Source organism: Anabrus simplex, chromosome 2, assembly GCF_040414725.1.
Source record: "Anabrus simplex isolate iqAnaSimp1 chromosome 2, ASM4041472v1, whole genome shotgun sequence".
NCBI lineage: Eukaryota > Metazoa > Arthropoda > Insecta > Orthoptera > Tettigoniidae > Anabrus > Anabrus simplex.
The window spans coordinates 667,516,699-667,543,407 of NC_090266.1; the positions used below are offsets into that span (position 1 = coordinate 667,516,699).

Sequence of the window (26,709 nt, forward strand, 5' to 3'; positions counted from 1 at the left end):
ATTGATCAACAATAATATTACATTTCCACTGTTTGTTGTGATGTGCTTTGTCTCTTCTTCTGCCACTCATCTCCAATAAATGGGATTACTGCTGCATCCCGAGTAAAACAGCCTGCCTGAATATTGGCGGGAAGTAGCTGAGGAGTTACATAACTTTCCTTTTTAGCATACCATTCCTCCTGTTCATAAATTTTCTGATAACTACTGGTATGAAATACACTGGTTCATCATAGTATTCTAACTATTCGATCCCTACTCTGAGGCGCTGATTGGAATGAGCAATGTACAAACTTAAGGGAATACGGCGGAGAAGAGTTACGGCTGTCTGTGGACTCCGAATTTTGTAGCGAAGCATGGGTATGTCAGCTAGTCCCTCATAAACCTGTGATTGTAGGGGGTCAGGTGTAGTGATGGGTCGTTCATGAACGTTATTTGTGCCATACTTCTAGCAACCTGCTACCTAACAAAACAATAAAATGAAATAAACAACATGCTATTGCACAATACTTACCAGTTCACTTCCGGTATGCACTCATAATATATGAAGGATGTACTGTAGATCCAGTAGGTTAAGAGCAAATAAAGGACACCAAGTTCGGGTTAACTATCCTACACTAAGCACGAACAATAGTCACTATCCAGAATACTGAATATACCACCTGGCAAGTAGAAACAGTGAAGTTTTATTCTGTCTGAAATAATTAAGAAATACTTTGACAAATCCTCACCTATCTCTTAAATGTGGCCATTGTTATGAATCAACATATTGCTAACATCATTTGGTTTTACGGTAGAGTGGATAAAATGATATACCATAATTTTAAATCAAATGAAGGAAAATATAAAATAACGCTAGTTTTGGCTTTAAAATATAGGCTAAATAACTCGTGCCAAAGTGTATACCGCAGTAAACACTGACTTAGCAAATGTCATGGGATAGTCACCTAATAGCGTATGGGGCCTCCTCTGGCCCTGCGAACTGCAGTGAGATGCCATGGAAGTGAGTCGACAAGTCCCTGTTAGTCCTCTGGACGCAGCTGACACCAAATCGTTTGCAGAGTGGCCGCCAATGCTGGTTTGTTCGTGGGTGCAGGATCCATGGCACGGAGACTGCGTTCCAGGACATCCCGGATATGCTCGATAGGGTTCATATCGGGGCTCCTGGGTGGCCATGGTAGTCGTTGGACCTTTGCTGCATGTTCCTGGAACCATTCCCGGGCGACATGGGAGCAATGTGGCGGCGTGTTATCATCTGGAAACGCTGCAGAACCGCCTGGGCGCTGGAAGGCCAAAAATGGGTGGAGATGGTCTCCGAGCAGCTCAACATACCACGTACCATTCAAAGTCTCTTCCAGAACAACTAGGGGGCCCATTCCATACCAGGAAAATGCACTCCAGACCATAACAGACACACCAGCACCCTAGACCACACCTTCAAGGCAGGCGGGATCCATCGCTTCATGTGGTCTGCGCCATACACGGTGCCTCCCACAGGCATGGTGCAGTTGAAATCGTGATTCGTCCGACCATATCACGTTACGCCATTGTTCCAGTGTCCATCCCTGGTGACTGGCGACAAATCCGGATCGTTGTGCCCGATGACGTTGGGTTAACAGTGGCACCCGTGTGCGGCGCCGGCTGCCATACCCCATAGAACCCATGTTCCTACGGTTTGTCCACTGGGAGATATGTCTAGCACGGCCTGTGTTGAATTGAGCCGTGATTTGTTGCACGGTTTCCCGTCTCTCACTATTGACAATCTGTCTCAGATATCGCCGGTCACGGTCATCGAAGGTGGCTGGACGGCCGGTCGTTCGCCTGTTGTGGACGGTGACACCCGCATTCAACCATTTACGATACACCCTGGACACGGTTGATTGTGTGAAGCTGAATTCCCGTACCACTTCCGTAATCACACTTCCCATCCGTCGGGCACCGACAACCATACCCCGTTCGAACAGTGTCAGCTCACGACTACATTCCATGTTACACCTGTCACTTGCACATCCACTGCTCACAAGGTCTCCTATACAACTGCCGCTGGCACAGGGGGCGTGTGGTGCGCAGACAACACACCTGCGCATCAGTGCTCCGCTATCCCCATGACAATTACTCAGTCAGTGTATTTTCATATACTTATTTATTAACCTGTAGTTGTGTAAGGAGCCGACTCCTTAGCTGGACGGTCAACATTGAGGCCTTTGGTGCAGAGGGTCCTGGATTCAATTCCAGGCAGTGTCGGGGATTTTAATTTCTTCTGATTAATTCTTCTGGCTCGGGAACTGGGTGTTTGTGTGTGTCCCAACACTCGTCTTCATATTCAGACAGCACACCACACTGCCAATCAACACAGAAACACGCAATAGTGATTACATCCCTCCACATAGGGTTAGCATCAGGAAGGGCATCCGGCCATAAAACATGGCCAAATCCACATGTGCAAAGCAGTTCGCACCAGCGACCCCACAAGTGTGGGAAAAATGGTAGAAGAAGTAGTTAATCGTATAAGGAGTGCAATATATCGAACATATACGTCCCCCACGATGTAATTGTTCCTGGAAAATAAAATAAATTAGTGTGTGACATACTGCACGCGAAAAAAAGGAAAAATACAGTACATAGTAAGAGATGCTATACATTATTATATGTACATTTGTGCTGATAGTATTTTCCATTATTTTCGTTAAAGATCGCATTTAATCAGTTGTTTCCTACGCTGCATTACTGAATGAAAGAATCTGTTGTTCCAATCCGGAGAGTGGAGCGAGAAACTTTCTATATCTCCAGTCGAAACAGAATATTCGGATGACATCTGTCGAGTGAAATGTAAACTATGTGAACAGGAATGGAGATTCATCTCATGCTCATCTGGAAAAAATTCCAGTAGACTGCCGCGACCGAACATAAGTAGTGCCAATATCTCGAACATACGTCTCGTACGGTGCATTCAATCTTGAAAGACATCATTTTAAGAAGAATAGAACTTCAGCAAAGTAATATTAGATGTCATCAATTAATACTGTATATTTGTGATACGCTTCTTCATTACTATATCTAAAGCTTTATCAATGGATTATTTGCCAATGTTGCCAGCAGTGCATGTATTAATTGTTCATTTCTTTTACTCCAAACGTAGTATGCCAAACTAGACATTGTGTTTGCATCTGTTGTGAGAAACGTGAACTATCTTGAGCTATCTCATTCCCTTAAATAAAAATGGGAGTCATGAGTAGTCTGTAAAATGTAAAATAACACTATTTCGGGCTTTAACGAATAAATAACTCATACCTTAGTATATATCATAGTAACGTACATCACATTACATTTTTAAACAATCAGTTATTAACGTGTAAGTAGTGCCAATATCTTGAATATACGTCTTGTATGGAGCATTCAGTCTTGAAAGACATCATTTAAGAAGAATGGAACTTAGGCAAAGTAATATTAGATGTCATCCATTAATATTGTATATTTGTGATACATTTTTTTGTTACTGTATATAAAGCTTTATCATTGGATTAATTGCCATTGTTGCTAGCAACGCACATATTAGTTCTTCATTTGTTTTATTCCAAGAGTAGCATGCCAAACTGGACATTGTGTGCCATCTGTTGTGGGAAATATAAACTAATTATGCTATCTCGGTTCACGGAAGTCATGAAGAGGGACCAGAAGTTATGAAGGCCATCTGCCCTAAACCGGATGAAGGAACGAATGAACAAACGAACCTGGAGGTGAAGAGCGGCCTCACTTCCTCGGCTCACTCCAACCTTCCCGCTCCCAAGAGTAAACTCTTTTGAACGACTCTCAGCTGGCAGCAGAAGCGAATGAGCTAGCTCCCTCGAAAGAGCTAGTTCGACCCATCACTAGTCTGGTGCCAGGTATCAGGCCTACTGTATTATGTTAACAGATCTATCTGTTTCAGTACCTTCAGTGTAATATAGTTACAACATCCGCAGATAACCATTCGTGGATGTAGGAAGTGCGGATGCGGATAATATTTTGTATATCCGTGCAGAGATCTACCTAGAGTAGTTATATACAGTTATATGACAATTTTATTGACATTGGTGTCTTCTACCTTCGTCACATTATTCATTTCATTTCAATCCCTTTCCTCACTGCACTTATATTTTGTTTTCCAGAGCATTTTAAAGCCTCAAGACATACGGCAATCTAGATCAGTCTAGGTACGTTCATTAACACTAGCAGGACAGCAGGGTATAAAATTACCTTTAATAAGTTTTGTTTCTTTGTAGGCCCTATGTTGATGACTATATTCATACTCCACGACTTTATTCAGTACATCTGAAATACCTACATATTCATTTTTTATTTATTTTCCAAAACTGATCAGAGAAGAAGCAAGATATACCTATAAGGATGACAGAATCATTTTGACCTATTAGTAATGCTGACCTTTCTTTGTTGTTGAGGGATCTTGATTGTCAGAATGTGCAGGAAATCCATTATATCACCTGCGTAACAGATCATCTGAGCAGGATTGTCTCAGGATAAAAATAAGGGATAGGTCAAAATGACCCATAGCCAGCCTTCTATGTAGGCTGACGATTCCATCCTTCTAGTGTTCAATGCTTTGTTTAATATTTAGAAGAAATGTCTCCAAAATACAATAATCCATTATTTCAGTCAAAAAAGAAATTATGAAAAAAGACTATAACTAATACGTAAGTGAAAAATACTACACCATATGGAGGTAAAGGGGCTTGTGGATGGCATGAAAACATCAAATAGCAAGAACTGCTATGATTTCACCAGGAACAGTTTAAAGTCTCTGTCAGTTCTATCTTGATTCCTCCTATTTCCTAAGCAACTAAAATCTCCAGGGTTCTTCCAGTATATAAAACAGGTGACCTGTTACCATGTGATAATTAACATCCTAGCCTATATCATTTTCAATTATCTCAGTTCCCTCTGTGAATCAGTGGTAGCGTGTCAGCCTCTGAATCCTAAGACTGTGGGTTTGGTTCAGCAGAGATAGTAAATTTTTGTACGGCAGAAAAAAGTCCATTCCTCACACTATGTCATATGTTAGCAGCATTCACCTTCATGTACTTTTTCATCTTACATATTGGCAACTTCCAAGCGTAAGTAGTCCAGTGACAACTACGATGCCCCATCGAAAAGTGCTAACCTTCAAGCTTACAACAGGACCCCACTCTACCGTTCAGACATCTCTCATTTATATTGAGAGGTGAGCATTCACACGGATAAGGTGTGAAGTCATACTGGCAGAACATCCCTCCCCTTTTTATCATCATATGGATAATGAGTCAAATCATACTGGCAGAACATTCCTCCCCTTTTATCAGGTGATGAGACAGGAAACAGGGATCTGTGTTATTCCATTTCAGAACATTCTGATGAAAAGCCTTGATGCCAATCTTATGGATTTCTATGCATTCAGGCTCTTGAAACGATGCCTGAAATATCGCCAAGATTTTTTAAAATGTTCTTATATAAATATGAGCATGGCAGCTTTTAGGGGTCTAAACCAGCTTGATTTTTCATTCATTATACTTCCCAGAATTCCAGGAAAATCTCCTGCCTAGGACACCAATCGAGGAATTCAAGGAGTTAATTTTATTTTTATGTACCATCATAGAGATGGTGTGTACAATTTTATGTGGAATAAAAGCTAAAGGCTACAACTTTTCATTTTGAAAATCTCACAAACTTTGACTAGGATTTTACCACAGCCAACTTGGTGAAAAAACTTATCATAAATTCACCAACCTATTACACCTCCAAGTTTGCACGCTATTTTCAACTGTAAAGTCAGTATTCTCACTAATCAGTAGGAAAAAAGAAAAAAGAAATAACATACTATAAAAAGCAAACACTCCATACCAAGCAAGGATCAATATAAACAGAAACATGCAAAAAGAACACTTCTGAAACTCACCCATACTAATTTAAATGTCACTGATGCTACTAGTATTGCAAGCACTGCAGTAGTGAAGAGCTGATATTATTCTGTCTGTGCAGAGATCTTGTGTTAGACATTCCATCATTTAATGTATTATTACTCTTGCAAGATAATGCAAAGATAAGTTTCACACAAATGCACGCACACAGGCAAGATACTTTCCCGCACAATCCACCACTCCACACAAATTTCTCCAAAGAAAAATGTTTCCATTAACTTTGGTGACCCACTCAATACCATTAGAGTAGTCAGGTTCTAAAGGAAGCTTCTGACTCTACAAAGTTTAAAAGAACACACATTCTCAGATCTACTTTATTTTCCACCTTTACTATGTTCTTATGAAAAATGTTATGCGAGTTGCTTCCTCAGAGTATAAAATACACCATTAGGATGTTTAATCATATAGCATTAACATACCTACTTCTTGTGAAGATCAGTATCACTCAGAACATTGAATTTCACCACATGAACAGAAACAACTAAATGAATTTTGCACATTAAGGGAGAAGCTAGAAAAATGTCCAGTACTAATGTATATGTCCTGTTAATTAACACCTTGATATGTATACAGTATTAAGTGAAATCACTTCCCAACTACAATTCTACCATTAGTTGTACCCTGTGCTGAAATAGCGTGACAACTGATATAATCTTGGAGGCTTTCAAAAGCTGGTTTGAAAATCTCCAGAAGGGCTTTTCATGGCGTTATGCTCAGGCCAATATTTTTGATGTTCTTCAAAAATTTAGTTAGCCAAGTGCAACTGGCATCTTCACATTCAAAGACCTACCAATTCACAAAAAAGCAGCAAGTTCCTCATAAATCTATTTGATTCTAGAGACCACCTTCACAATAAACGTATAGAGTACAAGATTTCTTGTTTATTTGTCTCAAAGTATACTGGAATCATAAAACATATAGAGGCCATACATGAACACACAATGCACAGTTAACTTCAACAAACACTGTTGAAAACCTACCTGTGTTCTATGTGATGCTAAACAGCTAGCAACAAACTTCAACAACTGGAAAAATCTGGGCAAGAAACATCGGGCGTATAAAATACAAATTAAAGGCAATGAAATATTATAAATAATTTCAAAATTTCCAGATTATATAGCATATAGAAGCCATCAAAATTTGTAAGCATACAGGAAATTTTCAGTTATGATAGGAATTACTCACTCTCTGAGCACAAACTAAAATCCTTCACACTCTCGACACTTAGGTCTGTCTTACTCAGAATGTTCCGCCGCAATATATAAACTTCTAACTATAGTCCCTTTCAACTATCCAGACTTTCAGCATTAACATACCTACTACTTCTATTTTCAACTGTAAAGTCAGTATACTCACTAATCAGCAGGATAAAACTATAAAAAGCAAAGACAAATTTATAATGGTGATGGCCACAATTGCTGCAAATGTAAGAGGACATGAAAACTACAACACAGCCTAACAATTACACGTTATAATTCTCATCTTTTGGTCTGTATTGAATTGTACATTAAAGTCAAAGAAATATTAATGTTTATTTAATTCCACCTATTCAATACATAAGAGTGATTTGAATTAAGAATTCACTTGTGCTGTGTGATGAAGTGCTAGGGAAGGAGAAGTAGGGGCGGCAAAGGCAAAGCCAAAGACTATGGCTTAACAACGAATTAAAATTCCTCCACAAAAAGAAGTCCTTTTTGAATCAGCAATTATATGAGACTCACCTCAAAACTACATTCTTGCTCTCTGCTTCACAATGGAACCTTTTTCAAAATAAAGTTCAATTTAAATTATCTAATGTACTTGCAAGTAAACAATTAACATTGGAGAAAAAGCTAGAAATGCTAAGGAAGGAGGCAGAAAAAGGTCGAACCCAATCGTCATCCCCGATTCAAAGGTCCAATGTTACACCTAACGAAAATCCATTGAAACAGTTTCATGCTCCAGCCATTAACCTTTCCAATGTCAACTTGAACGAAGAGGCAAGACTTATCCTTGAGAAAGGTCCTAAACATAATTGGGCGACCTTCAATCAAGCTAAAGTAATTAAAGATCTGATCATAGAAAAAGAAATAGCGCTCAGAAAATTGCCACTCGACTTGCAGGATGAGGTCAGAATAGAAGTAAAGAAACAGTTGAACAAAACGGTTAATAATAATAATAATAATAATAATAATAATAATAATAATAATAATAATAATAATAATAATAATAATAATCATAATAATAATAATAATAATAATAATAATAAGTTTATTGTCCCTAAAGATTCTTTCAAGGATAGGAAACAAATACTTGAACTTAAAAAGAAAATTTAAAAAGCTGATAAAGGCAACATAACCGTTATTATGCATAAAGCTGATTACATCCAAAAAACAAAAAACTTTTTTAACGATGACTCTTTTTCTATTATTAAAAAGGACCCGACTCAGTCGTTGCAGAAGCAATTGAAAGAAGTATTGAAGACATCTTCTTTCCTCTTTAACGAATACAAGAAGCAGAAATTATTAGCATGAACCCCGGCCTTCCTACCGCTAAAGTGCTGCCAAAAATCCACAAGGCCGGAGTCCCCATTAGGCCAATTATCAACTACAGACCTAGTCCCCTTTATAAACTAGCGCAGTATATTTGAAATATCTTAAAACAACATTACAGATTCACGGCAAATAAATCCATAATGAATTCCGTAGAATTCACTAAAGAATTAATTAAATTTCAATTACAGGATCACCACACAATACATTCTTTTGATATGGTAAATATGTTTCCTGACATCAAAACTAATAAATTGCTTCCCATTATTGCCAAGAATCTGAAAAATATACAGTCACTTAAGCAAGCTTGAAATTGATGAATTCATGGCGGTTTAAAAATTGCTTATCAATAACAACTATTTCACTTTCGACCAGGTCATTTATAAACAGAATGGCCTTGCAATGGGGTCTCCGGCCTCAGGAATTTTGGCAGAAATTTATTTAGATTTTTTAGAGGACACACAAATAATTAATAATGAAACATTCAAGAATATTCTATTTTGGTCTAGGTATTTAGAAGATGCGTTTGTTATCCTGGATGAACGCATAACCAACGCCTCTACGACTCTTAATAATCTTAACACAATAGATATGGATATAAAATTTACTTTAGAAATAGAAAAATTATTTTCTTTTAGTATTTACAGAAAACCCACACAAACTGCAGTTACAATACGAAATGATTCGATACACCCCTTAACTCACAAATGTGCGACCTATAACAGCCTGGTGAATCGCGGTTTTAGCATACCAATGTCCAAACGAACCTTGGACAAGGAACTGAACATCATTCGAGCTATGGCTAAAGCTAACGGTTTTAAAGGGAATTTTATAGAACGAATAATAAGCAAATTCAAATATCGCCCTCACACGAGTCTGATGAAAGAAAAACAGAAGCAAAGGAAATCGCAACCTTCATGTTTAATAAATATGTTTACAGAATTACAAATATTTTCAAGAAACGTAACATTAGGATCACATTCAAGACAGATAATAGAAGTACAGTAGCTTTACATAATGCTTCAGTTGTCAACAAAGTTAATCCATATTCTAAATCAGGTGTATATAGATTCGAATGTAGAGACTGTGGGAGCGGATACATAGGGCAAACTGGACGTGGCTTTAATGTTAGGTATCAGGAACACCTTAACGCTGTAAAATATCATAGATTCTCAGCGGTAGGCCAGCACATCCATGAGTACAAGCATAAATTCACATACATAGATAAAGACCTTGAGATCATGGAAACACTGGCTAAGGGACAGAAGCTTGACATTACGGAAGCATGTGCATGTCTAATACATCTAGACCAATATTAAAACGCTAACCTTAATCTGAATGAAATCTCGGAAAAACCCAAGGTATTATTAGATTGTTTGATTCTATTACTTAACAAGCTAAAAATTCCAGAAAATTCAAATGTCTTTCGAACTCTACGTAACAACTTTGCGTACTACTGTCTTCCTCCACAACGCCCCCCGGACCCTCTCCTAAATGTTCAACGTTCTAGAAACAACCCCTTTGACTTCTCCTTCCCCAGCGCTTCATCACACAGCACAAGATACAAGCAGACACACTCGTTGTGCTGCAGCCGTCACGTGAAGTACACAGCTGTAGAGGTGAGTCAGCCATATCAACAGTTAGAATCAATCAGTTTTCTTTATCAATTTTCTCGCTTTTCTTTTAACATTGGGTTTCGTCATTACAGGGTTCCATTGAACTGAGAAGCTATGTCCACCTAACAACTGTAGGACAAATTCAATTACAGTTCCAACCACTATACATACAGCATTAAAAATACGTTTCTATACTTAATAATGTCAAGAAGGCGGCTCAGTTTTAACAATCCTATTGTATATAATGAACTTTTAATCCAACAAAGCGGCTAATACATACATGAAATGAACAGTTTAACATCAAATGGACTGCATTTAACTTAATTCCTCAATTTTTTTTTTGCAACTTGCTTTACGTCGCACCGACACAGACAGGTCTTATGGCAACGATGGGACCGGAAGGAGCTAGGAGTGGGAAGGAAGCGGCCGTGGCCTTAATTAGGTACAGCCCCAGCATTTGTCTGGTGTGAAAATGGGAAACCACGGAAAACCATCTTCAGGGCTGCCGACAGTGGGGTTCGAACCTACTATCTCCCGAATACTGGATACTGGCCGCAATTAAGCAACTGCAGCTATCGAGCCTGGTAATTCTTCAATCTTAAGATCGCATTTGAATTCAACATTATGAGTGTATAGAATCACAGAAATTAAGGAATGTGAAGACTCATCAACCAGATGAGAAATTTTATATTTATGACTTACAAGAGCTTTCTTGTTACATATTAGAGTTTTTAACCTAGCATAATATAGATGTTAAGGATTTAACTATAGCAATATTCTATTGTCTGTATATATAGATATTAAGGAGTTAAGTATGACAATATGTTGTTCATTGTTTAGATCGCCAAGTTTTTACACTTTCTATGCAGCTGATGATGGTGTCAAAAACTGAACACCGAAACACGTTCTGTAATAAATAATGTTGTAAATACCATCCAACAACATTGTATTTTGTATTGAAAAGGTGGAACCCGCTAGATTCTAATTTAATTGTGATCTCAGTTCAATACAGACAAAAATATGAAGTTCCTTACATTTAATATGAGAATATCCTTCTTACTGTTTTTCATTGTGGCATCTCACAACATTTGGTAGAATTCTTCCTTTCTTTCCAACTCTGAATGTTCTGTAGGTGCATAGCATTGGATAATGGTCACATTCCTAATCTTGGTCTTGAACCTAGCAGTCAGTAGCCTACTGGAAATCGTCTTCCACTCCATAAGACTTCTCATTGCATTTCTACTGAGCAACAACCCCACTCCATCCCTGTGCTCTTCATCCTCACTACCAGAACATAGAAATGTAATTCCATCTGTTGCCTGTATCTCGCCAAATCCTGGCCACCTCACCTCACTCAATCCAGAATGTCCAGCCCGTAGTTCTTCATTTCCCGTGTCACTTGTTTCAGCCTGCTTTTCTCCCTCAAGGTCCTCACATTCCAGAAACCAATTTTCGTTATCCTCTTCATGCCAAAAGTTGTCATCAGGTTATCCGTCTGGTTTTGTAATGTCGCTTCAGTTTCTATAATCAGATTATTTAAGAAGAGTGAGTGATTAACCCACTGCTTCCGAGTGCCTTGACGGGGCTGCCATCTTAAGCCTGAGGCACCAGGCTGATTTTCTGATGGGGTTTCTTCCCTTAGCCTTTGAAGCTCCCACTTCTACTGCAAGGCAGCAGTTCCTATTCTATTTACCCAGAATAGGAGGATTGCCCCTTCCGCCAGTTCCACCGTTCTGAAGTCCCTCTTCTCCGCCTTCACTGCCGTTGAGATCTTCACCATAATCCTGGCAAGGGACCTTATGTGGGACTACCAGCCGGGTCAGCTGGTCCAAGGTTTTTTAGAGAGGTGTTACTCCTCTATCACTCGCCCTTTGTCCTGACTTCCCAAACATTGGGTCCAGGTTGGTGGGATTGGGTCCAGGTTGGTGGGATTGGGTCCAGGTTGGTGGGGTTAGTCCATTAATGATACATTTTGTCAAATTCTCTTGTTTAATTTTTAAGGAGTGATGACATTTTATCAATATTATGTAATTAATGTCTAGTCCATTAATGAAACATTTTAATTATCAATTTCTTGTTTACTCTTTAAGTGTGACGACATTTTATTGTGTCAAACATTTTTAATGTGCAAATTTATTGTAAATAGGACTTAATGAATGACTTAATATTGAGACAATCGTATAAAAGATGGCTGAAGATGCTCGATACAGCAAGCGAAACATGTACCACTTAAAGTTTGTATTGTAATGTCCCTTTAGGACAATAAACATTTTATGTATTGAATTGGTCTGGAAATAAATACAAGAATTGTAAATACTAATACTAAATTTAATACGGGTAAAAAAATAAAATTGGTCTTATGCAATAAGTGGTATGTTCCGAGCTGTCAGTAGAGAGATGGTGTTGAATGACACGTAGATAAATAAGTTTGAGTGGTGTCTTTAAAAGTAGGAAAGATCACATTATGAAGATAAAGCTGGAATTCAAGAGGACAAATTGGGGCAAATATTCATTTAAACGAAGGGGTGTTAGGGACTGGAATAACTTTCCAAGGGAGATGTTCAATAAATTTCCAATTTCCTTGCAATCATTTAAGAAAAGGCTAGGAAAACAACAGATAGGAAATCCGCCACCTGGGTGACTACCCTAACTGCAGATCAGTAGTGACTGATTGATTGATTGATTGATTGATTGATTGATTGATTGATTGATTGAACATTTCAAATTAAACAATTGAGGCTATTGGTATCAAAAGGAGCAATCTCCACTTTTCATTGGAAATGAGTTACTGATACAGTTGTATTGTATTAATAGCTGTCTATAAAACTATGTTGTTTGTCTTTTTCAAAAAGAACAAAATCCCATCGTTTCAGAGCACGAAAGTACAGTGCGACTTTCAAACAGAACAATCTCCGCCATCTGTTGGTATCATAAGGGACAATCTCCAGAACTACCAATCAGCTTTTTCTGCTCACACCATGTGAGTGCTGCCATATTGTTATAAAGTTATAAATCGAGACTGTTGTGCTTATGCGTGCCTATTTTTCGGTTTTAGAATTGTACTGGAGGTATTTTCGGTGTTTTGAAAGTATATGAACGTGCATGAACATATTATATTACCAAAACAAACTGTAGCTTTCTTCAGTGTGTTCTGTGATGGATATGCTACCGCAAAAACGTGACATCTGTGTCACACACAAAAGCGAGGAAACAGACTCACGATCATAGGAAATAGAAATCAGTTGTTGCAAAAAAGTGGCAATAACATTGTCAGTAAATATTTTTTTTTCTTTTACCAGGTAGAAATTCAATTGGGAAATGGACTTGTATACTCCTGTATAGTCAGTATCCATATGAACTGATCATAACCTCAGGGCACTTTATTATAACAGTTATCCTTAGTTTACAGACTGCTCTTCCTTCTTTATACTGACTATCTGAAGGATAATGTTAATTTTTAAATTTTATTGTACCCTATATTGAAAGTATTGGTAATAAGATTGTTTGCAAATCTAAATTGATGTGTTTCGTGCTGGTGGTCTTCCGTTTTTCAGTCTAAGTAATATTATTCATCACTTTTGTAACTCTTAAAGAAATGTACAGTACATTATAGTGACATTCTTGACCTCTCAATCCAGTGTAAAGAAAAATAGTGTAGGTATCACAATTCTGTAAGTTATTAGCAAAAAGAGCAATATCCACGAAAATCTGAAAGTTAGTATCCAAAGGGACAATCTCCGAAATACAATTTAAAATACCTAATTAACCATTAATTATATGGCACAGCCTTTCTGTTGTGTATATAAGAGAAAAATCACCCAGATAGAGTGAATAGAAATGCATTAGATAAAAAATCACTCTCACTGTAAAATGCAGGAAGGTGGAGATTGCTCCTTTTGATACCAATAGCCTCAATTTTGAATAAACAAGTCCATGTTTTCATTTTACTGTATCTCCTTTCAACCCAATATATGCATCTATTTCCAACATTCACATCCCTTTCTTCTTCTGCGTTGACTTCGTGTACCATACCTTCCAAAAATTCCTTTGTTCCTTCCATTTACTATTTTATATTTAATAATATTATCTCACGTATTTAGATAATTATGCGTTACTGTGTAATAAATCAGAACACACACCTTTGCATGAAGGAAATCAATTGCTTTCAACACTTCTTTGCATACAGCTGCTATCTGTCCTTCCTTCATTATTGTCTCAGTTACAACATCAGTTAGAGGACCACCATCCAGTAATTCCATAATTACCTGAAACAAAAGTGACAATGAATTAAAATTAAATAAGTATTTTAAAAAAGTACTGATAAAAACAAGTACAGTATATTAGATGGAAAACTTACCCATAAATGATCCTGGACCAAATATGCATCTAAAAAGTTGACAAGATTTTCATGATTGAAATCTTTCAGAACTCTGATCTCATTCAAAATAAGCTCCTTCCTTGGCTGTTTTGAAAGATCTATGTCTTTCACTGCCACCTGTTGATTATTTACAGTGTCACTTGCAATGAACACAGTGCCTGATGCCCTTGAAAGAAAATAACAATACATGAAAACTTACAAAAATCTCTGGTCACCAAACACTGAGATTACAATTTGTAGTTTATTTTAGCAGGAATTGTATGTTTTACAGAATTGAATCAGAATCAATATATCCTTCACATCAGAAATCATCAAAAGAGCTTGTCCAGCTATTCTGGAGGACATTCTCCTGTATGTGGTAACATAACTTAGAGGGCCTTTATTCTTTCCTGGATTATCTGAACTACTATTCTCCAATCAGTTTCACATCTCTAGTATCACCATCACAGTTTTTGAGGTTAACCTCTTCCACTGCAATGGTTCCATTAACACTCGTAACTCTAATAAGGATAGTAGCAATCAGCTATCTCTTACTGACTGGTTAACAGTATTTCTAAACACAGGAAATGACTCTTGGGATAGCTAGAACACCCTCTTAAAACTGTCAAAGTAAGATTAGGTACATAATAACTTGTAGCCTTTTCACTACAGGTTATGACAAAAGTATGCACACCACTATAGATTGCCACAAAATTATGTATATCACAGAATTTTAAGCCAGCCAATGTAATTGGTGGTGGCAACTTCTGACTGGATTTTTAAAGGCCTTGATCGGCTTTGGCAATTTCAAGGGCTGGTGCTCGCACTACCTCCTGGCTCCAAGAAGGTTAAGAACTTCCCTGAAGTTCACTTCAGTTGCTCCTTCTAAACATTTCAGTTATTGCTGAATATTGTGAGTCAAAGCTTCTTGAAGGCATCATCATTCAGCAGCTTCATGCTCAAAGAATTCTTCCACTCATATGGATGAATCAAAAGGCAATATTTTAAAAATGTTCTATATGGAGTTGGTAAAAAATTCAACACAACAAGACCACCAAGCTAGTGTGCCAAGGCTTTTTTGTAATATAAATGCAAATATCAATCAAAGAAAACAAATACTTTAACCTAATGCAATCAGTTTTCTTTTTGAACCATCATAGGACTACGTACAGTCAGATTCAAAAGTATGTACAAGTTTAAATGTCAACAAAAACATAAACAAGTGAACCAACTTAAATTACACCAAATTAAAGCTGCATTTTTTCTTGAATATTCAGTGCTTTAGCTATTTTAACTGGAACGTTAAAAAGACCTGCTTCTCAACCAACTACAGGTAAACCTCAAATTTAGAACCCCATAAAATAAAAACATACTATCCGATCATCATAAACTCTTTATCAGTCCCAGCCCCAACTGTTTTTAACAATTTTTCAAAATACACATTTCTATCGTCATTGCTTAAAATGTTACCAATTTAATGCAGAATGGGTTTCTCAGTACTGTGAATTCGAAGTTGTACCGAACACTGTTATGAACACCGCAATTACTGTTCTCAAAATCAATATACACAAGATATATACACCTATCTGTAGAAAGTAGAAGTGGCTGACAAGGAATCCTAGCAAGTGCGAGGTCGCATGTATGATGTCTAATAGGACACATTTGAAAGTGCTGTAGTAACAACTGAGACAGGAAACAATTTTAGCTGCTAATGACACACCATGTGCATAGGAGGACGACAGCAAATGAGTGCAAGGGCGGTGCAGAGATCAACCTTCTATGGAATGTATGTGTTACACTTCACACAAAATGGACTTCATTTATGTTCAAAACACACCTTTAACTTGCACCATGAGCACCAAATGAAAAATGATGCACCACAGTGATAACAAAAGTTAGCCCCAAGAAGATCAAAGGCAAACGCCTTGGGAGTTATAAATCATTCAGGATGATCAGCTAGGTATACACTCTTACAGAATTCATAATCATACTGATATAATGTAGTGATGAGAAATGATGGAAAATGATGGCATGCAACAGAATGCAAACCAATCTGTCATGCAGTTTATTGTGAAACTTGAAGGCATAGCTGCAGATGGTGCGATAGTATCTTGTAGGCACTAAAAAGCAAACATCCAGAGGTTGAATTTGTCCCGTGGTTCTGGGTAGTATGAATTGCAATCTAAGACACTATTAAGGAGGGATGGTTTTCTCTAACACAGTATGATTTTTATAGGCAGACTAGAAGTCAAGCAACATCATGTTATTTTCACCAGCTATAGGCCAAAAGCAGTGTTCATACCACAGCTGTAGTTCTGGTAAGCCCATTTTCCCACTCTTGCTTGCTGTGACTTCAAACATTCCCTACTGCCCTTGCTAGGTCACTGACACCCGACAAAATCGCTGAAGGCAGACCAACTTTTCGCAGCACAATAAATAACTTCGCAGCCAATTTGCCATCCAGACTAACAGTAGGCATAATGGTGTACGAATGCATTAGGGCATTGATGTTTGTTGATTATGCTATAACTCTCTTGGTACCTCTAACTGACAGGGTAGGGTACCTTTTGTATGCATTTCATCGTCAAATCCTGATTGGTCGGTGTTAAAAACTAATTCCACACTAAATGATGAGATAAGGTTGTTGTTCTCATCTACAAATGCTTGAGAGTTTTATAAAAGTAACTGTGATCGGTGGAAAACTGTAAATAAAAATATAAACAGACTCGGGGATGGGTTTAAGGCAATTGTTGAGGAATGTGAAAAATGGTATGTGACTTTAAAGGTAGTAAGGCATGGTAAAGGCCCACTACAGTGCACTACCGATAATTCGCGTGCGGACAATTTGCTTTGCGGTTAATTCGCAGGTCTCGGAGAGTTAATTTTGAAAGTATTAATTCTTACACCCACTAATCATCGCGCTGAGTAAAATTATTTCTGCCTAGTTTAAAAGAATTTTAATGCAATGCGTGGAGACGAAATCATTGATATTTGAGGAGACTGGACTTTGTTTCTCTACAATGTAACAGTAGGCCTATATGCACATTGCTGCAAACTTGGAAACATTCGAGCATGTTGCTGCACGAGACACAGCACAGATTACCGTAATCTTGGAAGCAGAGACAATGAAAGAGGAATGCACTCAGAATTTACCCTCCCTTTCCCCATAGCCCAAGGTCGCTGAACTGTAAGCCAAGTGAAGGGTAGGTGCGCCGGCAGCAAGTGTATTGTAGGCTACTGTACTTGAGAAGTGTGAACAGAGGGCGGAAGTCCTTTCAAAGTTTCGAATAAGTCAGTAATAAGAGTTTTCAATATGAGTGGTCGAAACATGAAATATAAAAGGTTAACCGTCAGTGAAAAACTGAAAATTATAGAAAGACTGGAGAAAGGCGAGGCGTCAAAGTTAGCCTGCGAGTTTGGTGTGGGTGAAACAACAGTGAGAGACATGAAGAAGCAAAAGGAAACCCTCATCAAATTTTCTGCTAATTATGATCGTTCATCGTCCCAGAAATCAATGAGAACATCAGACAATGCAAATCTAGGTGAAGCCGTGATACGGTGGTTTAATCAAAAACGAGTGGAAGGTATTCCTGTGTCCGGCCCAATGTGTGCTGAGCAAGCAAAACATTTTCACGATGCTCTTGGCCTAGAATGCGATTTTAAAGCATCTTCTGGCTGGCTTACGCGGTCTAAGAAATGCTACGGAATAAAAGAAATTGCTATTCACAGAGAGTGTCTCAGTGCAGACACGGGTGCTGCTGTAAAGTTTGCAAAGGAATTTCAATCATTCATTGAAAAAGAACAGCTTGACCTTAGACAACTTTACAATGCAGGCGAAACAGGGTTGTACTGGAAATGTTTACCGTCCCGAACATTAGTGATGCAACAAGAACAGCAAGCCCCAGGCCGCAAAACATCCAAGAAAAGAATAACCATTATGGCGTGTGCTAACGCAAGTGGTGATCATAAATTAAAATTATTAACGATAGGGAAATCCAGAAAACCCCGTAGTTTTAAATGAGAGAATGTACCTTTGCAGTACTACAATCAAAAGGCAGTGTAGATGAACACACAGATATTTAAGGACTGGTTTCCCAATCATTTCGTGAAACAAGTGACGGCCTACCTAATTAAGCAGTCACTGCCAATCAAAGCAGTGCTCTTGATTGACAATGCGCCTACTCATCCACACGAAAGTGAACTTAAAGAAGGCGATATTTACGTGAAATACCTTCCCCCTAAAGTAACTTCTATTCTCCAACCTATGGACCAAGGCGTTATTGCTGCTTTAAAGAAGAACTACAGGTCATCTCTGTTACAGCAGTTGGTTGAGGAAGGCATCGATATTCCAACATTTTGGAAGGACTTCAATTTGTTGGATGTTCTTCATGCAGTCAATAAGTCATGGGACAAAATTACCACTACTATGCTCGCACGATCATGGAAATCTGTTCTAGGCGAAGAGCAAGCATTTGCCAGCTTCAGTGACGATGATATTTCGAATGGGCAACTTAGTCTTGCTACGATGATATCATTACTGAAAAACTTGGATAAATGCCAAGATGCAGAAGAAAGTGACATTATTGAGTGGTTAGACGTCAATATAAGGAAGATTATGGTTTCAGACATGAAAGTGAGGAGGATATTGTATGGAATTAGACGGGTGGTGAGGAAGACGGAGATTCAGACGATATCGAGTGCGGGAGTGATGCAACGGAAACTCCGAAAGTTCCCCCCAGCCAAGCTAGTGTCTTTATAGACACACTTATTTCTTACATAGAAAATAGAGATGAATTTTCATTTTCAGATATTGTTTTCTTAAGAAATGTATGATCCAAAATTAGAAAAAATGAACAATCGTCTAAGAAACAAAAAGTGATGACCGAATTTTTTTTCCCGTTAGATACGAATGTTGGCATAATCCACCTGGCATTTTGTAATTTTTCTCTAGTGTGTCTTACAATACAATAAGTGTTATCGCGGAAGTGCGTGCATTAATTACCGCGAATTATCAGGAGTGCACTGTATACAGTATTATAACAGAGTGGTAAGAAGACTAAGAAGGAGGTGCAGGTTGGAAAGAAATAGAGTTAGAAATGACTGTAAGGAGAAAGAGAAACTGAAGGAACTTACTAGGAAATTGAATCTAGCAAAGAAGTCAGCTATGCATAACATGATGGCAAGCTTAACTGGCAGTCAAACAAATTTTAGTGAAAAATGGAAGGGTATGTATCGGCATTTTAAGGCAGAAACAGGTTCCAAGAAGGACATTCCGGAATCATTAATGAAGAAGGGGAGTGTGTATGTGAGGATCTTCAAACCACAGAAGTATTCAGTCAGCAGTATGTAAAAATTGTTGGTTACAAAGATAATGTCCAGATAGAGGAGGAGACTAATGAAGAAGTATTAAAATTTAAATATGATAACAATGACATTTACAATAAGATAAAAAAGTTGAAAAACTAGGAAAGCAGCTGGAATTGGAAAGATATCAGGGGATATATTAAGGACAATGGGTTGGGATATACTACCATATCTGAAGTACTTATTTGATTATTGTTTGCATGAAGGAGCTATACGAAATGATGGGAGAGCTGCTATAGTAGCCCCTGTGTATAAAGGAAAGGGTGATAGACATAAAGCTGAAAAATTACACTCCAGTAAGTTTGACATGCATTGCATGTAAGCTTTGGGAAAGCATTCTTTCTGATTATATTAGACATGTTTGTTAAATTAATAACTGGTTCGATACAAGGCAGTTCAAGTTTAGGAAAGGTAATTCCACTGAAGCTCAACTGATAGGATTCCAGCAAGATATAGCAGATATCTTGCATTTAAGAGGTCAAATGGACTGTATCACGATTCACCTGTCTAAAGCATTTGATAGGGTGGATCATGGGAGACTACTGGCAAAAACGAGTGCAACTGGACCAGCCAAAAGAGTGACTGAATGGGTTGCTATATTTCTAGAAAACACATCTCAGAGAATTAGAGTAGGCAAAGCTTTATCTGCGGCCGAGAGGATTCGTCATGCTGACCACATGATACCTCGTAATCTGCAGGCCTTCAGGCTGAGGAGCGGTCGCCTCAAGCCCTTCAAGGGCTGTAGTGCCATGGGGTTTTGGTTTGTAAAGCTTTATCTGACCCTGTAATGATTAAGAGGGGAATTCCTCAAGGCAGTATTAGTGGACCTTTATGTTTTCTTATATACATATAAATGACATGAGTAAAGAAGTGTAATCAGAGATAAGGCTTTTTGCAGATGATGCTAGTCTGTATAGAGCAATAAATAAGTTACAGGATTGTGAGCAACTGCAAAATGACCTTGATAATGTTGTGAGATGGACAGAAGGCAATGTGGTATGATGATAAATGGGGTTAAAAGCAGTTTGTGAGTTTCACAAATAGGAAAAGTCCTCTCCGTTTTAATTACTGCATTGATGGGGTGAAAGTTCCTCATTAGGATCACTGTAAGTACCTAGGTGTTTATATAAGGAAAGATCTTCATTGGGGTAATCACTTAAATGGGATTGTAAATAAAGGGTACATATCTCTGCACATGGTTAGGAGGGTGTTTAGGGGTTGTAGTAAGGATGTAAAGGAGAGGGCATGTCTCTGGTAAGACCCCAACTAGAGTATGGTTCCAGTGTATGGAACCCTCATCAGGATTACTTGATTCAAGAACTGGAAAAAATCCAAAGAAAAGCAGCTCAATTTGTTCTGGATGATTTTCGTCAAAAGAGAAGCGTTGCAAAAATGTTGCGAAGTTTGGGCTGGGAAGACTTGGGAGAAAGAAGATGAGCTGCTCGACTAAGTGGTATGTTTACAAGAAATCAGCTTCATTTCCCGTATCAAATCTTATTTACATTAAATCAATAACAGTAAATTCCCACCTTTTGATACTTATATTCGCTTTAAGCAAATCAATTAATCATTTATAGTACATGTTTTGTTCCATTTGGAACATCCTCAGCTATATTACAGCGCTTAGGTAAATTACAAAGTATACTGTCTTCTTAAAACATCTTAATGAATACGTAGTTTTGCTTAAAATCTATGTGAATTTAAAAGATTTAAAATTATTAAAATCAATGTGGATGGTTGAATGGGGCAGTGAAATGGGAAGGAAAATGAATTTACTTATTTTAACCTATATTAAAACAATATCTATTTATTTGAACAGATGTTAAAAAATGTTTTTGTTCCCAGCACTTTTTCACTATGATGTATGATTTTCTAGTTGCCTACTAATAAAAAGTTATTGAAAATTAATTTTTCTTTGTGGAAATTAAAACCTACAACCTGTGTTCCAGTCACTGACCGGGTCAGGGATGCAATGAATGAAGCTCCCAACTTGCGGCGAGGATAAGAATTGTGCCAGCTGCCGAGGCCTGTTGCACTCCTCTGGGGCAATGATTAATGACTGACAGATGAAATGAAATAATATAGGAGAGTGTTGCTGGAATGACAGATGACAGGGAAGACCGGAGTACCTGGAGAAAACACTGTCCCGCCTCCACTTTGTCCAGCACAAATCTTACTTGGAGTGACCGGGATTTGAACCACGGAACCCAGCGGTGAGAGGCCAACGTGCTGCCGCCTGAGCCACGGAGGCTTCAAATTTTTTTTTCTTTGTCACTGTTCTATTTTTCATAAGGATGTTTTCTTCATTAGCTCTTTCCCAAGTGAATGTTGTTTATAAAAGTGGCTCTTCAATTCAGTTAATGCATGATCCCTGAAGCTGATTGCTGTTATACTATTATTAAAAGAGCTTCCCCGAAGTCTGAAATGAAATAAAATGGGGGATTGCTTTTAATAGCGTGTTTTATGTTGGCACAAGGAAACCTAGTGTTTAAAAGAGTGGTTTCATACCTCGTTGTTGACGACAAATCTACTGTGTCTTTGGAGGAGCGACGGCTGATGCTGCCTTCCGTGTTGTGAAGTAATGATGTGTGTGTTCCGAAGCTTGCTCCACCTTCGGGGGAGGCGTGTCGCTTACAGTCACGGTTTTGGCTTTAGAAGAGGGGGTAAGGGGAATAGATTTACGGGAAGACAGAAGTTCGATCATTTTCTTTTATCGTCTGTATTATTTTTAATGCCCAATGCTTCCAGATGTGATAATATCCCTTCATATAAACGGTTCCTATTATAAATTATATCATTCAGGTTATTATCCTGATTACTTTGCTGATCTAAATAAACAGACATATATATATACTCTAGTGTATTAAGTAGACTACCTTTATTTGTTGTACGTAATATTGTCAAATCTTGCTCTATAGTAGTGATGTCAAAAACATATCAGATGTAAGGCTTTTCAGGCGTTTGCTCTATTAACCAGCGTTTCGTCTTAGGTCTGGCACTAGACTCATCAGAGTGGGATGTGTCAGACCCTACCCACTGATGCTGGGGTGTATGCAGGTGAACTTATCAGATGCCCTTATAAGAGGCACAGTCTGATAACTGCATAAGGGAGATAAATCTCCACAATGGAATTATTGCCCGCCTAGCAATTCCGAATTCGTAAACAAACAGACCTGATATGTTTTTGACATGCTCTATTGGTGAAAAATATCTAATTCCCTTGGCTGAGTGCCAAAGGGTTAAAAGAGAATTATTATTTTGGTCTGTTCAAGATGATCCAGATATGTTGGCTTAAATGCCGGAAACGGGAGCTCCCATAGGGAGTCCATCCTGTATGTATATTGTCTTATTAAATGTGAAGTACTTGTGTTCCGAAAAGAATTTAAGTATGTTAATGAAGTCTTCTATTTCTGGTAAGCTCAGTTCTTTGTGTTCTATTAAATCTTCCTAATGACTTTTACAGTTTCATCTACTGGAATATTTGCATACATGTCTTTGATATCGAAAGAACATGTTATATGATGCAGTGTTAAATTAAAATTCTTAACTACATTACAGAAGTCTACTGAAATTTTTATTGGTCCTTATTATGGATAGGAACGAACAAGGAAAAAGAACTGATAACCACTATTGCGGAAGTCGAAACGGCTATACAAAAACTCCCTAACGAGGTTCAAAATGACTTCAGACATGAAGTAAAAAAAGGAAATTCCGTACCTTGTAAAAGGTCCAAACGTCTCCCAAAGTAGTATTAAACCCACTATGAGTCTATCACGCAAAACAAAACAAGAAGAAATAGTAATTACCAAAGTGGATAAGGAGGGAACAATAGTAGTTTTAGATAAGGAGGAATATATCAGGAAAACTGAAAACTTTTTCAACAGCAGCTCTTTTTTAGTAATAGATTGAGACCCTACAATACATACTCAAAACCAGTTAAAAAGCAATACTGAAAAGTGTAACCTTCATTTTAAATGAGCAAGATGTCCAGAAACTGATTAATATGAATCCAGGTCTTCCAACTGCACGAGCCTTACCCAAGTTACACAAAGAAGGAATAACCAAAAGACCAGTTATAAACTTCCGTAGCAGTCATACTTACAAAACATCCCAATATATACATACATTTTAAACTAATCATTACGTTTTTCATAATAAGACACCAATAAAAAATTCAGTAGACTTCTGTAAAGTACGAAAGAATTTTAAGTTAACACCGCATCATATAACATGTTCTTTTGATGTCAAAGACATGTATACAAATATTCCAGTAGATGAAACTCTAAAAATCATTAGGAAGAATTTAACAGAACACAAACAATTGAGCCTACCAAAAACAGAAGACTTCATTAGCATACTTAAATTTGTTTTGGAACACAATTCACATTTAATAAGAAGATATACAGACAGGAAGGCCTCCCCATGGGAGCTCCCTCCTGCAGCATTTTAGCCAACATTTATCTGGATCTACTTGAACAGACCTAAATAATAGGACAAATAGAAGGTCTTAACCTATGGATAAGCTTTATAGACGATACTTTTATAGTCATAGATCAATGAGTGAACAATAGTGATAATATCCTCAATATTTTAAATTCATTAGATTCCAGAGTAAAGTTTACTGTAGAAAAAGAAAAGGAAGGTCCCATAAATATTTAAGACAGGGTAAGGAGGAGTTTACTTCTAAGATACATAGAAAGCCCACTTTTACTCCTATTATGATAAAGAACCACTCATTATATCTGGAATCACAAAAAAGATCAGCTTAGTATAGTCACATATACAGAGCATTCAATATACCTCTCTCCCGCGTAGAACGAGAAAAAGAACTGCTCTTTATCCGTAAACAAGCCCAATATAACGGTTTTGGACTTAATATGGTAAATAAAATAATCAGTAAATTCAAACAGAAGTTTCAAAGTAATCTAACACTCGAAATAAAGAAGATAAATATGCAAGGTTCACTTTTAACAATCCTAATATATATGCAGTAACAAATCTGTTCAGAAAACAAAACTGTAAGATTGCATACTCAACCAATAATAATATTAAGATAATGTTTAAAAACTATAATAGTGTTAATTTCCTAGGGAAGAACAAACATTTAGATTCAGGGGTTTACAAATTAAAATGTCATCAATGCAAAAAATCTTATGTAGGACAAACTGGACGCAGTTTTACGGTAAGATATCCTGAGCACGTCAACGCTGCGACATACAAAAAAATTTTCCTCAATGGGCCAACATGAGTGCAACCAGTCATCGGTTCACTACTATAGAGCAAGATTTGACAATATTATGTAAAACAAATAAACAAAGTCTACTTAATACACTAGAAAATATGTATAGGCCTATTTATTTAGATCAGCAAAGTAATCAGGATAATAACCTGAATGATATAGTTGATAATAGGAACCGTTTATATGAAGGGATATTATCACACCTTGAAGCATTGGGCATTAAAAATAATACAGACAATAAAAGAAAGAAAATGATTGAACTTCTATTCTCCTGTAAATCTATTCCCCCTACCCCCTCTCCTAAAGTCAAAACTGTGACCGTAAGCAACACGCCTCCTCCCCACTCCACAGCCTCGCCTCCCCCGAAGATGGAGCAAGCTTTGGAAAACACACATCATTACTTCACAAGATGGAAGGCTGCATCAGATGTCGCTCCTCCAAGGACACGGTAGATTTGTCGTCAACAGCAAGGTATGAAACCACTCTTTGAAACACTAGGTTTCCTTATGCCAACATAAAACACGCTATTAAAAGCAATCCCCCATTTTATTTCATTTCAGATTTCGGGGAAGCTCTTTTAACCCGTTGGGTGGGCGATGCGGCGAGATCCGCGGCTACAAGTCACTTGCTCGGTGGGGAATGCGGATATATCCGCCAATTCAAATTATATTTTTTTTCTCAGTTGCCTGCCTGCAGAGGTTTATTTTCTTTTCAGCAGCGTATTCCGGATGAGTCTGCCCTCCGATGTGAATTTTTTCAACTATGTTCTCCCAATACCTATGTGTCGTCCATGAGTTGCAACATAAAGAACGCAACTGACGTCCGGGCAAGAACGACCTAAGGCCTAATAGCTCCACGCTGAAGCTTTAGCTCACCGCCTAATCGTCCCTTGGATGTAATAATATTGCTGTTGAAGGGATTTCTAGTGATTATGACACTGAAAAGACATCTCTGATGACATTTGAGAACTGTGACCTGATTTATTATCCCCTTCCTTCACGACTGGAGTGTGTGTTTATCGCAAGTTACACGACATTTTTTTATCGTACGCATCCGTAATATTTTATGATTTCCGTTCAAACTGCTGAGACCAGGGTTCTATTCGAACCTTTTCCTTACATTTTTTTTCCCGCTAAAATATCTGTAACGAATTAACGGCCCCCACTGTTAGAGGAAGATGATTTACGGGTCATGATAAACGAAATGTTGGAATTTAGTGGGGAGAATTGTGGTATTAGTGAAGTAAGTTCTGCCGAAGGGGAATTTGTAAGTGACAGGAAATTACCTGGAATAAGTACTGCAGGCTCGTAGCTGATGCAAATGTTCAGCAGTCGCAAAAGAGACGACACATGTTCGATTCCAGTTCAAGTAGCGATCATGACAGTGACAGTTGTGACGATAATACTGATTACAATCCAACCATTGCAAGTTCTTCATCAACTTATACTGAAAATGGACAAAGAAATTCCCGCTTTGATCCAAATTTCCATCGTGATGTAATGAGAGTGTTTTTAGGGAAAACAAAGCTGAGCGAAATATTTTAATTACTTTTTTATGACGAGATATGCCAGAACATAGCTGAACAGACAAAAGATGCCGAGCAGGAAATCGCACATAAAACCCAGTTTAGTAAGACAAAAGGTAGGAATCGAGA

At 37.8% G+C, this 26,709-nt stretch overlaps 1 protein-coding gene across 3 annotated transcripts in view; it reads right to left on the minus strand.

Moving 5' to 3' along the window:
* The window catches only part of Pak3 (p21 (RAC1) activated kinase 3), a 184,661-nt gene that overhangs the window by 67,818 nt on the left and 90,134 nt on the right, over positions 1–26,709 (minus strand). For all 3 annotated transcript variants that reach the window (XM_067141190.2, XM_067141191.2, XM_067141189.2), the window contains exons 6-7: positions 14,453–14,639; positions 14,235–14,360 (exon numbers count right to left, since the gene is read on the minus strand). In XM_067141190.2, the coding sequence (XP_066997291.1) occupies positions 14,235–14,360; positions 14,453–14,639 (313 nt within the window). The remainder of the gene's footprint in view (positions 1–14,234; positions 14,361–14,452; positions 14,640–26,709) is intronic.